Source organism: Leptosomus discolor, chromosome 15 (assembly GCF_034619465.1).
Source record: "Leptosomus discolor isolate bLepDis1 chromosome 15, bLepDis1.hap2, whole genome shotgun sequence".
Taxonomy (NCBI): domain Eukaryota; kingdom Metazoa; phylum Chordata; class Aves; order Leptosomiformes; family Leptosomidae; genus Leptosomus; species Leptosomus discolor.
In genome coordinates, this window is record NC_141405.1 from 13507305 (window position 1) to 13521271 (window position 13967).

Below are 13967 nucleotides of genomic sequence, written 5' to 3' on the forward strand. Positions count from 1 at the left end.
CCTCGAGGGACAAGACCTTCTGAAAAGCAGTGATGGTTGGGGTCCATGTACACTTCCTTTCCTCATTAACTTTTTAGCTTGTTAATAACACACTTTTAATAAAAAAATGTAGTTGCTGAATCTATTTCTTTATGCTTGTATAACCTAGGTGTTTGCCTCTAGGTAAAATTACCTGTTATTGTCAGTACCCCTCCATTGGGGCTCTCACGACATGCTGCCAGGAAGACGCCGTCTTCAAATGCTGCAGCTTGAAGTACACACAGAGCTGATCTCCATTTAGAGGGCTAGACTGTGGTGTGTACCCTCCTTGCACTGTACACTTAGACAAAACTTAAGCTTTTGGGTTGATTTTTGGTTTACCCTGTTGGCTACTGAAGCTTTGTAGGATTAGCTACTATGAGCTGAAAATCTTAGTCACATGGAATCAGGAACAGCTTCAGCTCTGTGGGCATATGGGCCTTCGAATCTGATACAATTCCCTCACTCCTGCCTGGGGAATAGATTATTTCCGGAGAAAGCCTTGATAGAGAGTTAATTTGCTAGAGACCGATGTCTGTATTGGTGTCCTTTGGAGCACAGTGATTCTGGATAAGGTAAACTTTGGTTGGCTGCTGGTCCAGTTGAAAATATAGCCTGTGTTTTTTATTGAGCTGTAAGGGATGAGATCGTCCTTTTACTCCTTTCTACCTCAGTACAGTGCTCTTTCCCAAAGAACTCACCTATTTTTATTGGTCAGTTAAAGGTGTTTCAGTATCACAATCCATCTGTATGTCAGGAATGATAAGTCACCTAGGATACACGCTTAAGTTTTGTTGGTGGCTAGAGAGAATACGTCCAGCTCTTCTGGTCTTTGTAATGAAGATATTTTATTTTATGTTCAGTTTCTTTCATTTGCTGCCAGTAAGGAAATTAAATTGTACGTATGCTTAGATAGCTCCTCAGATCGTAAATGATTTGCCAAGATGGTTTCAGGCTGTTTCATTTAATGTTGATCAGTTTGAGAAAAGATTGCTAAAATATATCCTTGCTTTACTGAAAGTCTGCAAAAATCTAAAGATGTTTGTGGGCATCAGGATGTAGGAGAAGTGCTTAACTTGAGTAATTTAGGACAAATCACCCATGGTAAGAGGTTAGTTTATCATACACATCTATGCTCATCTACAGTTGCCATTGCTTCAGTCAGACGGCAGAGCACCTTTATAAATGAAGCCTGTTCCTTAAGACTAAACAGTTTAACACTGATTTTTTGAGTCATGTATCTTGAAGGAAGTGCAAGATTTGTCTTTTGCACAGGTGCTAGTACGTTGGCTACTGTGTCAGCTGTCTTTTCTTTTCTACTAAAGACTTCTGCTTCACTTTATCATGCTTTCTATAACATTTCATTCCTAGACTTCAGAGACCAGGCTGATTAAGGAAAATGCCTTGCATGGTTTGTATTTGCACATAATAGATTTGCTTGTGTCATACCAAACATCATTATGCCCATCTTTCTTAGTCGCTTCTCTGCTGGTTCTGCAGGGTCATCCCCAACATCATCTCAGAATGCCACGCTGCCTTCATCGAGTGCCTGGCCGCTTAGTGCCTCCGGCTACAGTAGCTCTTTCAGCAGCATTGCATCCGCACCTAGCATTGCAGGTACGAAAAATGGCCTTCCTACTTTCACGTCCTTCTGCATTCTGAGAAAAGGCCCTGGAAAGTGGTTTCCCAGTTACTACAGTAGTGCTGCTATAGACAGAAGCGTATCTTTTAGTCCTGTGTTAGGTAGGCAGCTCTCCTGGCAGCTCTTCAGTGGTGAGTGTTGGATGGCATGCCTGGAATTGTGCTAAGGAAAAATGTATTTATTCCACTTGGTGCCACGTGCTGTCACTGTATTGGCATCAAGATCTCTTAATGACTATTTCCAGTGCAACTTTGAGGAGGAATATTCTGTTGTCGGGGAGCTCAGTGGAAACACCCCAGCCAGACCCTTCCAGTAAGAGCTGATAAGAAATTTTTGTTAATAAACTCATTAAAAGTGAATTATCTTCAGCTCAGAAAAAAGTTTAGGAGAACCTCAAGGAGAGGTACTCTGCATGGCTGTGGAGGGGTTGGGTTTGGGGCTCTTAAATGTCTTTTAATAGTCAATGTAAAGCCTGATGCTCCCCTATATGCCTGATGGTCTAAATAATTTTCTCCTCATTCTTTTTAACGAGCTATAAGTTCTGGAGTGTCTCTCTGGAAATCATGGAAACTTTGCTTGCGAACTGGCTACCTGAATATCCAATTCATCCCATTATAAAAATGTGTTGGGGCTGCTGTATGGATTGTATTAGCATTTTCATGTCTAATCAATGAAAACCATGGATTGTATTAGCATTTTCATATCTAATCAATGAAAACTTCCTCTACTTGGAATAAATGAAGCTGCAACCTCCAGGTCATACTGTAGAATGCAAAATAAAAGGGGTTTGTTTGAAATGTTTTACTCCAATGAAAGGAAAAGACAGGAGTAGCTTGCTTTTCTTCTATCTGCCATGCATTTCTGCTTTATTTGCTTTTTATTTTTTTTGCAGTGTCATCTAATCTTTCTGTTAACCCCATGAGAAGTAGTGACATAGCAACCTCTAATCTGTGGTAATGTGCATGTATCATGTGCTACATCGCAGGCTGAGCTGCTCTGAGTTCTAAAACTCAGACTTTCTCCCTTTCCCCCCACCATTTTACCCTTGTTAATGTCTTCATCATCATTGTCAAGTTATTTTTGTTGCTACAGTTTGCAAGAGGATGGGAGAGTGGTTGCCCTTTCGCTTAAATTGTTATGATTAAGTATAAAATCATTGAGTTAAATGATACAGATAAATAGAGGCATTTTGGGGAGTGTGTGTATATGTAACTGAGGCTGTGATTTGGCAACTAGTCGATTTGGCGTTAGGACTAATAAAAAACCCTCAATGGCTGCCTGATGCAAAGCACTGTTTCAGTATAAGCTTAATCCGACAGTTCAAATCTGGTTTTAAAAAAATTCACAAGATTTTTGGATCTTGGACTTTGTCAGATCAAGTATTTTCTTACTATCTGCAATCAACCTCAAAGCATTGAGGCGGCATAATCACAATATCATTTGCTCTGACAGAAAATGCAGTAATGTGACCATTTCAGTACATTCCAGTCAAACACATGCTGCAAATGTTGGTAACTGTGGGACTGTGCTGTGACAAGGAAGGTGGACTCTTAATTTCACCACATATGTTGGTACAAGGAGGAAAGGCAGGGGTGCGTAAGTCTAAGGGTGAATAAAGGGTTTTGTTTTGGTACCCGTCATTTGAATCAATTTTGTCTGCCTCTGGATGCTAAACTGTATTTGTTATTCTTGCTTTTTGTATTATTTTCATAAAACTCTGATTTGGCAGGAACAATAGTAAGATAGATTAAAAACTGATTAGGGAAATAACAAAGTGAACAGTAAGAAGTTACAAAGTGTGACAGGTTGTGATACGGTGTAATCTTCTGAAGACTTCATTTTTCTCAAAGACACTTGGAAAAAAGACTGTCTGTTACTTTGAATATTCAGAAATACAGTTTTTGTTGGTCTTTGATCTTTGGAATTTTAATAATATATCAGAAGAACATATGGGTATACTGGTTACTTTACATTAGATAAAATGGGTTGTGTAAGAAGTGGTTAAGTTCTATTAAACCTTTGACAGAGAATCTTGGAAGTGTTTCCTGATAATTTTGATTAAATTAGATTTCAAATACTTGTATTTGTCCATTTTCTGGGGTTTTTTTATGTATCATCTTCTATAAGAAAGCAAAATAGTAGGAGATTTTAAAAAGGGAACTGTATATGTAGCAGGTGTTGTGAGATTCATTACATAGAAAATTCTTCAAAAATGTAAATACTAGTGTGAGTAGGTTCAAAGGATATAGGATTTGTATCACTGGGTGGTGCAGAATGCTGTTCTTTTCTCTCCTGAAAAGCACTGAGAATCTAGTCAATGCAGAAGCTTGATGATTACCCATCCTACTTGGTTTAACAGTTGCTGCTGACTAAAAATCCACAAATGTATTTGTTTTTTCTATTGCAGGTAAATTGTCAGACATCAAGTCGACGTGGTCCTCTGGCCCAATCTCTCACACACAAGCCTCTCTATCCCATGAACTATGGAAGGTACCCAGAAACACTACTGCTCCTACGAGACCACCTCCAGGCTTAACAAACACCAAGCCATCATCTACGTGGGGTGCCAGTCCCCTGGGCTGGACCAGCTCTTACTCCTCTGGTACTCTTGACTTCTGTGTTTTACAGCACCACAGCGCCTTCTCTTTGTAATTGTTTCCTTTTAGTCTGTGTTAGGATAACAAGGCACCCAATAGCTGTGTATCAGCCTCCAGAAACTGGAGGTGTGATGCAAGTAGAGTGTTTCTGGTTTGGGGCTGAAGCTCGTGTCTGTTTATCTTAGCTAGGATAAGTTGTACGTGAAGCTGTTGCCTTTCAGGTGATCATCTTAGTAATTTTACATAGGAATTGCCAAATAATTTCACTCCAACTAGGATTTTATTCCATTTCCTTAATTTCTAAAAATACCTTTTAAACATGTTTCTTGTTTTGTGGTATGATCCGTGACTGCCTACGAGGCTTCAAGACGAGCAAATCAGCCCATGGAATTTAATATGGAGCACACGTTCAGAGCACGCGTGTGAAACGTTTAGGACCTGATGGCATTGCAGGGCCCTCAGGGAATGTCTTAATTTTTTCATGCAGGCTCTTTTTTTGGATGGTGTTTTGCTTAAATACAAATATGAGCAATCATGGATCTGGCTATATAAATTTATATACACATATCTTGTTTGTTTGTGAAGTAATGTCAGCTTCAAAAGTATTACACCTATTTTATAAAGCTGATTATTTTATTACTCTGCTCTCACTACGTTGAGAATTAAACATTCTTCCCTCTTCTTGCCATTTATTTTGCATCTGTTTTCTTCACCAAAACCCCACCTGGTGGGCAGATATTGCTGATGCCAGGACTCTGTCTGGAGCCTGAGTGTGGTCACGCATATGACTACAGAAGAACTGCAGTTTCTCAAATGCCACTCATAAATATCAAGCTTGTGCAGTTTCTCATTGTAAAACACCAGGCTGAAGTCGGAAAAGCAGGTTTTGTTGGTTACGTCCTTGTATCTTTAATCAGAACATTGTCAGTGCAGAAATATGTTTCGAGTAAGTCATATACATTAATCTATCACTGGCAAGATAGCAGAATGCTGCAGTGCTATAAAAATCTTTAATAGCAAGCAGCAATCTGAGCTTGGACATCTGAATTGCTTTTAAAATGCGTCTTCCACATTAATTCTGCCGTAACCTGAAGATACAGTTTGTCGCAGTGTCACACCTGCATCCGCTAGTTTTCTAATAGTTATTGTGGGAATGTGAAAAGTGCCACGGATCTTTAAAATGTATCAAAAGCAGGTTTTCATTCAGCAGCCTTTCATTGCAAAGACGACAGTAAATCAAGATGTGAGGAAACTGCTGTAGGGTTTGTTTTCGGTAGCAGTAACGCTTGGTAGTATGTTGTGATTCCAGATAACTGTTGTTCTTGTAATGGACTCCACACCGTGATAAAATGTTCTGTTGTGGCATTTGTATTGCAGGTTCTGCATGGAGTACTGACAGCTCAGGGAGAACAAGCAGCTGGCTGGTTCTTCGAAACCTCACACCCCAGGTAACGAGAACTGTACATAACTAGTTCCGAAAAGAGACTTGGCACGTTTAAGAGATAAGAACAACATTTATCAACTTTGGTCGTTCGGTTCATTTGGAGGGAAAGTAATTACTCTGCATTTATGACAAGTGTCTGTCTTCTCCAGGGAATTTGTTAAGTTTTCAAAGTGCTGTCAAATCACATACAAACTTTTCAGGCTGTAATTAGTCATTCGGTGTGCACCACTTACCTATGCGTACATTTGGAGGTGAAGGATGTTTTAAAGCAGATAGAGATGTAAAAATCTGCTTGTCCTATGGGATTTCTTTTGGTGGTTCTCCTAAGCCTGTCAAATCCTCTAGTCCTCCATGTAGTGTCATGAGCAAGGAAGAACATAACCCACAAAGCCTTGCATGTAGACCTCTAAGTTAAATCTTGGGGAAGGTTTAGTTATATTTATGAAGAATGTGGTTTTTCTTTGACTGACTTCCGCACTTCTGTGGACTTCTGATGATAAATATAATTCGTATCACCTAAACTGGGAAATTTTGTGCACTGGACTGAAGGGAAGTCTTCAAAAGACAGGACGTCTCACTCGATGAAGACAGTGAAAAGTCTGTAATTAAATTGCTCTTACGGAAGAAAAGCTTTTTATTTCTTTCACCTGTACTTACTCTTCAGCTTTTAAAACGTGTTTCATGAATGAGCATTTGAGGTAAAATCACAAAAATACAGATAACCTTTCCCCCCTTCCCTCTTACCAGATTGATGGTTCCACACTGCGGACACTGTGTTTGCAACACGGCCCTCTAATAACATTCCACTTGAACCTGACGCAAGGGAATGCTGTGGTCCGATACAGTTCCAAGGAAGAAGCAGCCAAGGCCCAAAAGTCTCTGCATATGTACGTTTCTGCTCTCGTTTCCTTTGTTGTGAAGCCAGGTTTATCTCAAACTATTTTCTTAGGCATTTGTTTGCTAGGGACTCTGAACTGATCACAGGTTAGTTTAATCTGATTTTTGAAATTACCTAATTAGAGAGAGAAAAAAAACCTGGGGGCAAGATACTCGTCTATGACTGAACAAGTGGTCATTACAAAACTTGATAATAGATATTCACCATTAATAATGTGCTCAGTAAGGATTGGTCACCTACAAGGCTGCAAAGAATTTGTGAGATGTGATAAGAATTCCAAAGGAAGCTCAGAGAGAGCATGAGACAAGGGTTCAGCTTTAGAGAGCAACAGAAAGGACAAAATGAGGATGAATAAAGAATGTGTTCATGGCAGTCACCTTTTATAAAAGAAGAAGTTACAAAAGAAACTGAAAGAAGTGTGTGACAAGAGACTTTTTAGGTGTTTTAAAATCCATGGGACTAATTGGCATGCTGCACAAGAGCTGGAGAGTTTGAGTGATAAAATCAGTGACATTAGGGAGGATTAAGAATATAGAGACTGATGTTTCAACAGAATACTTAAGTGCTTAGAGTTGGAAAGGAATTTTCTTTATCAACAGGTTATAGCATGAGTATAATGAAAAATATTGATCATAGTGGAAACGTTGTTTGTAACTAGCTGTACTGCTGGCCTGATTACCTTCCCTATGCTTAGGAGCAATGGTTACTCCATATGTATAGTTGCAACTGCTTTCCTCTTACAAACCCAATTAACAGAAATTGTAGTAATAATAATATTAATGACCATGTTGCTTTAAAAACTGTTGACTATTCCATAATTATATATTATGAAGCAGCATTCAGAACAATTGGAGACGAAAAATGGACTCATCTGAGTTACATCACTTTAGATGTGGGCATCAGAAATAATGCCAAAGGCAAAATTAATATGTGAGTTTAAAGAGAAGAGCTAGTTTAAATATGTACATGGCAATGTCCTGTCGGTGATCTGGAAGGCCTCCATTTAAACTGAGGTTTTTTGGTAGGTCGTGGCATAACTATAGTTACGTTGCTGGCCAGGATGGGACAGATCTTTCTGAATGACAAGGGCTGAGCTATATATATGTTTGGTTTGCTGGCAGAGTGACAACGGTAGAATACAATGGGATTTGTGGAAGCCAACAGGACAGTATCAGAGTTCCAAGAGATACCAGCCACTGTCTGTTTCAGATAGATGTTTACGTGGAGCTGATCACTGGAAAATGTATCACCGAGCCAACAGTCTCAGATCCCATCTTGTACCAGAAATAGTGTGGCCAGCAGGAGCAGGGAGGTGACGGTGCCCCTGCACTCAGCACTGTGAGGCTGCACCTCGAATGCTGGGTGCGGTTTTGGGCCCCTCGCTGCAAGAGAGACACTGAGGTGCTGGAGCATGTCCAGAGAAGGGCAACAAAGCTGGTGAGGGGTCTGGAGAACAGGTCTGTGAGGAGCAGCTGTGGGCACTGGGGTTGTTCACCCTGGAGAAGAGGAGGCTGAGGGGAGACCTTGTTGCTCTCTACAGCTACCTGAGAGGAGGCTGTGGTGAGGTGGGGATTGGTCTCTTCTCCCAAGTAACAAGTGATGGGACAAGAGGAAATGGCCTCAAGTTGTGCCAGGGGAGGTTCAGGTTGGACATTAGGAAGAATTTCTTTACTGAAAGAGTGGTCAAACGTTGGCACAGGCTGCCCAGGGAGGTGGTGGGGTCACCATCCCTGGAGGTATTTAAAAGACGTGTTGATGTGGTGGTTAGGGACGTGGTGTGGTGGTTAGGGACGTGGTGTAGTGGTGGACTTGGCAGTGCTGGGTTAATGGTTGGACTCTGATCTTAAGGGTCTTTTCCAACCTAAATGATTCTGTGATTTGATACAAGAATAGCTTGCTCACAGTCTCCATCTCTGGTGTGTGGGGTTTTTGCTATATAAATTGGGAGCATCAGTGATTAATACTTCTTAAAATTAATTTAAAGCTTTATGAAGAACACATAGTTTACAAAGACTGCATTTGGATCTCTTCACTTACATATTTAGGAAAGGTGGAAATTCTTAAGGTGTGATTTTAAGCAAGGAGCACTTGTACCAACCCGGCTTGTTGATGGCTCCCAAACCAGAGGCTGCGGTCAGGCGGTGAGGGGGGATAGCCATTATAAACACATTTGTGTTCCAGCAGAAGCACAGTTGTTAAGGTGTGTGTTCAGAGTTACCTGCCATGCAATGGTGAGACTGAAGTAATGGAGGTTTAGGCAGACAGTGACAGATAAATAAATATCTTCCCTTCTTTAAAAGTTCTTAGGTTGCAGAATAAATTCTAGAAGAAGGTGAAAGCTAAGTTCTTGGAAGAATTCTTCATCCGTTGCATTAGTCATGCAGTTATCCTTGTCAGACATGCAAAGGAAATTAATTTTAAACATACTGTTAAAGAAAGGTGAGGTTTCAGGAAACGGGTTGGGGGGGAAGACAAAACCTTCGAGTTTGTAGGATAAGCAGTGAGTTGCATTGAAGTTCAAATGAATTTTCAGAGTGCTGATGTTGGAAATGTGTTCCTAACACAGCCAGTGGGTTTCAAGTTTATCTTTAAATAAAAGCAGGAATAGGCATTAGCTGCAGAGGAGTTGAACTGCACATGGAAGAGTTCATGTTAAACATTGTCATGGGATAAGACCTTTAAAGGTATGAAAGCATACTTGTTCGTTACACGTGAAAAAAGGATTCTCTACTCATTCCGAGTCTCTGAGTCTTCTGAGAGTATTTTAAAAAGGAGGAGGAATTACACACCTCATGGTCTGGAGCATGCGTGCTGCATTACATGGTGCATTTAGATCTACATTTTGTATCTTTCTGGTAAAGCAAAGTGTTGGAATTATTACAGGTCCCACTCCCCGTGCTCAGAAATAATAAAGGTACCGTATTTATGCGAAAGTAGAAGTGGAGAAGGGAGGCAGTGCTGTCAGGTGCTTGAGCACAGACTTAGAAGCAGCGTTGCAGCCTTTGTTGTAACTAAAAAGTTACCATCGAGTGTGATGGCTGTAGGCATCCTGAGGTACAAGGTGTCTGAATTTTATTCCGCAAATATATCTGGCAGATTTTAAAAAGAAAGAGAGCGAGCACCTTCTTTTCCTGGTTAGTTGATTTTAAAATACACAGCAGATTGAATCGGCAGGATTTAAACACTAGAATATATTCTTCGATGACAAATTAATGTGAAGAGAACAGTTTTTGAAAATGTATTATAACGACTTTGTAATTATTGGCATCATTTGTTACTGATAATGCTGCTGGTACGCTTGTATCTTTATGCCGAAAGAGCACAACCTCCCGTGATGCCTGTGAGTTAAACGAGCTGGTCTCCCCCGTAAGCCTTTGTGCCTGTGGGTGCAGAAAGGTAAATAGGAAATAGGACGGGGAAGTCTTTGCGTAAGAGACTGGAGTGGCTAAAAGCGAGCGGACATGGCGTAACTCCTCACCTCGAATTCAGCTGGGGGGGACGTGGATTGATGTCCATCTCGGGTATTTCCAGCAGGGCCCTTCGCACCCCTCGTTTCATGTCGTTGCACCGTTTGTTTGTGTCCTCAGGTGTGTCCTGGGAAACACTACCATCCTGGCCGAGTTTGCTGGTGAGGAAGAAGTCAACCGCTTCTTAGCACAAGGCCAGCCGCTGCCGCCCACCTCCAGCTGGCAGTCCAACACTGGAACCAACCAGACCCGCCTGGGCTCCTCCAGCAGCTCGCACGGCTTGGTGCGCAACGACGCCGGGCACTGGAACACTCCCTGCCTGGGGGGCAAGGGGAGCAGCGACCTGCTGTGGGGCGGGGTGCCTCAGTACTCCAGCAGCCTTTGGGGACCCCCGAGCGCCGACGACGGCAGAGTTATCGGAAGCCCGACACCTTTGAATACTCTTCTTCCGGGTGATCTTCTCAGTGGGGAGTCCATCTAGGAAACAAGAGAAACAAAATGGAAATAACAATCATCAGCACTAAAGGAAAAATAAAAATCTTAACCCTTTCCAGTCCCGGGCTTGATGAAGAATCCAGCTTTAACAGATCAGACTGGCAGCCCTGTTCAGTACCTCTGTCCAGTATCGAATACGAAACTGCAGAAGTCCTTGTGAACTGTTCGTGGAACAGTATGGGCTACTTTTGGTCAGTGTCACATGCTAATGACAGGTTTTGGTTTTTTTCATGGCTTTTTGTTTTATGTTGTCTTTTTATGTTTGTATGGTGATTTTCAAAACAAAGTATAAAAGCTGCTTAGAATAGGTCTATCATGAAGGGCACTTTTCAGAATTTGGGCTGGAAAGGGTTATTTTATCAACTGGGGGGGGGGGGGGGGGTGGGAAGGGGGGAAATGAAAGCCTATTTAAAATGAGCCTGTGACTATTATGCACATTACCCGAGGCGGACCCAGTAATCAGAAAGGGTGAAGTGTGATATTTACCATTGGTACAGAAAAGTGATGACTCTGAATGGTGACTGTTGACTGTACAGGTTGAGCGGGGGGGGGAGGGAGGGCAGGGCTGGGGTATCTCTGTGTCCACTACTCCCATGGATCTGCCTATGCACATTACCCTTGTTTCATTACTTTTTCATGTCATTTTTTTTTTTAATCCCAAAAATATAAAAAGTAAAAAACAAACAAAAAAAAACCCCACAAAAAAACCACAAAAACAAACAAACAAAACATATCAACATGCAAATACTTGAATCCAGCAGGCCAATAACAAAATGTGAACACTTTCTAAGTCTAATTATTACACTTCCAGGTCAGCATCAGTACACAAAAAACAGGCTCTAAGAATTTTTTTTAAAGTTCTGACTATATGTTTTTGTTGGAACAGATGTACGTGTGTGTGCGTGTATGTGTGTGTGTATGTGTGTGCCCATGTGTGGTTTAACTAAAAGTGTGAATTTTTTCCTTTTATTCAGTATATGCTTTTTATTTGCTCATTGGTCAAATGTTTTAATTGTTATTAGCTTCTAACTTTGCACTGAGTGTCCGCAGCCCTTCTTGTAGCTAATCCTGTAATGTTAAAAAGAAAAGAAAAAAAGAAAAAAAAAAAAAAAGAAAGAAACTGATAGAAGGGGCCGGCGACAATTCACGTGTAAATGTTTACTCAAGGACTCTTATCGCATTTTAAAAGTTACAGTGTGTATCTCTGGAGAATAATATGTATATCTACCTTTAGCGGCTTTTTATTGTGGACTAATGCAAGAAAATTATTACCGGAGTATTGCACCATTTTTCCATTTGGAATATAAAGTTTAAAAAAAAAAATACTCTTGTTGAACTGTGGCCATAGATAATTGTAAAGAGTTGATAGTTCCCTTGCAAGCAGGAACAGAAACAAGCACTTGGACATAGGTTTTGACTGCTTTTGGAGGAGCCAGGAGTTTTGGCTCCCACCTGTTTACAGACCTTTTTTTCTCCTTCAAACTTTAAAATAAAAAAGGAATTAAAAAAAAAAAAAGGAAAAAAAAAAAAAAGACTTCCATCGTAAAGAAAACTATTTTCAGAATGAAGATATGCTACTTCAGAGCTCTGGGATTGAACAGTGTTGTTGTATTATTCTTTTCTTTGGCCATTGCTGTGTACTATTTTTGTTGTTGTTTTCCTCCTCTTCGTCGAAGTGGCGAAAACTTTGTGATCACTATCTTGCACATGGTGGAAGATGTCTCAGGAAAGCCGGGTTTCCCGAGGAGCAACTCCACACCATTTCATGTATTTTTAAAACCCAACTCCTAGCACTGAAGATATTATTAAAAAACAAAATAAAATAAAAAAAAGACAGTAAGAAAGAAGAAAATACCTAATCTAATGTGTAGCAGTTACATATTTACCAAATAATGGACTCAAAAGAAATAGATGTTTGAAGAGTGCTTTATATATTAAAAAATCGCTTTATGTTTAAAAAAAGATCAATGTTTTTGATTGTTTTGAAAGGAAGAAAGACAATGGAATAACATACACTTCACGTATGTTTTAAAAATTATATGAACATTGTGCTCCCTGCCTGCTTGGATCAGGAAACTTGTGCATTACTTTTTTTGGGGGTGGGGGGGGTGGGGATGGGGGGATGGGGAAGATTAGCTTTTTAATGGTTTTATCAGATTTAAAGGGTCCTGCAAGATTGCAAATTAACAAAAGCTGGTTTTATAGAGGATCATGAACTATGCACAAACTGGGTTCAAGACTTGTTTTTTTTCCTCAAGTTTTAGTAGTGTATTTAGCTGAATAACCTTTCCTCAGAGTAACTGCATCTCATTGCCATTACACGCCTCCTACATATATATTTTATATATATATACACACACACATTTATATAAAGTATGTGTGTATGTGCGTGTTTACATACAATTTTCCATGCTGAAGTTTAGCATTGAGTTGTAGAAAAACTCCCGATACTTTAAAATTGGGAATGAAAATTTCTGTTTAAGGGTTGGGGGGTGGGGTTTTGTTTTGGGGCTTTTTTTTTTTTTTTTTGCCTTTCCTTTTGGATTAAAGATGTCTGTAACTCTGAGATTAAAAAAACAAACAAACAATTGTGGCTTTTAATGTTTATTCTCCTCATAGAATGTGATTGTTAAAGAACATGCACCGAAAGTTGCTTTCAAGAGTACGAAGATTCTTTGAAACTTAATAAATTGCAGTTTTTTCTTGGCTGTTCAAATAATGTGTATTTTTCTTTCATGCAGGGGATACTAAAAGAGTATATTGTTAAATCTGTTAAGGTGTTTCATGGAAGAAGTTTTAAGTCTTTCAATATTAATGAGAATTAAGTGTACGGCCAGGCAAATCACTCCTGTAAGTGTAGTCACACACTTTGGATCTGTGCTTGTTGGTGGTGACATTCTCATGAGCTTGTACCGTGAGCCCTTTGCATATCGCATCCGAGAGCATGGTGCATCAAAAGCAGTAATCATTTTTTTGTTAGAATTCTGTTTTTCTCATTTATTCCTGCCTTTAGTAATAGAGTAGATGAACTGTTAACACTTTGACTAGTGCGAGGCTGAAGGCTCCTCCCTGGCTCTCCCATTCCATCGCCCATTTCCTGGACCTGGATGTCTCTGGCTCTCAAAGGCCAGCTCTGCTGTTTTCTGAGATGGGCAAATAGCCCGTAGATACAATAAAGTAGGAACACCAAAGTGTTTTCAGGTTTTGAAATTAAGGAAGATCTTTACAGTGGCTGACATTAGGCATAGGAGGTGAATTGCAGAAGGTTCGTGGAGCGCCCAGACTTGCTCCATCTCCCTTGTCTAAAGCCTAGCTGACGTCCTCCTCCCGCCTCCATCAAACCAGTTCTTCTCCTCATAGTGCCGCTCGGAGAGTGTGATTTACAGCAGGTCTGGCCCCAGGTCTC

At 40.4% G+C, this 13967-nt stretch overlaps 1 protein-coding gene across 9 annotated transcripts in view; it reads left to right on the top strand.

The window, feature by feature from the left end:
- Positions 1-10571, top strand: part of TNRC6C (trinucleotide repeat containing adaptor 6C) — a 40315-nt gene extending 29744 nt beyond the window's left edge. For 6 of the 9 annotated variants that reach the window (XM_009961898.2, XM_086473877.1, XM_086473876.1 and 3 more), the window contains 5 exons: positions 1519-1635; positions 4068-4262; positions 5635-5705; positions 6449-6588; positions 10187-10571. In XM_009961898.2, coding sequence (XP_009960200.1) covers positions 1519-1635; positions 4068-4262; positions 5635-5705; positions 6449-6588; positions 10187-10547 — 884 coding nt within the window. In that variant the 3' untranslated portion in view covers positions 10548-10571. The remainder of the gene's footprint in view (positions 1-1518; positions 1636-4067; positions 4263-5634; positions 5706-6448; positions 6589-10186) is intronic. The other 3 variants (XM_086473881.1, XM_086473882.1, XM_009961900.2) reach the window with 1 other exon arrangement.
- Positions 10572-13967: the final 3396 nt, after the last annotated feature.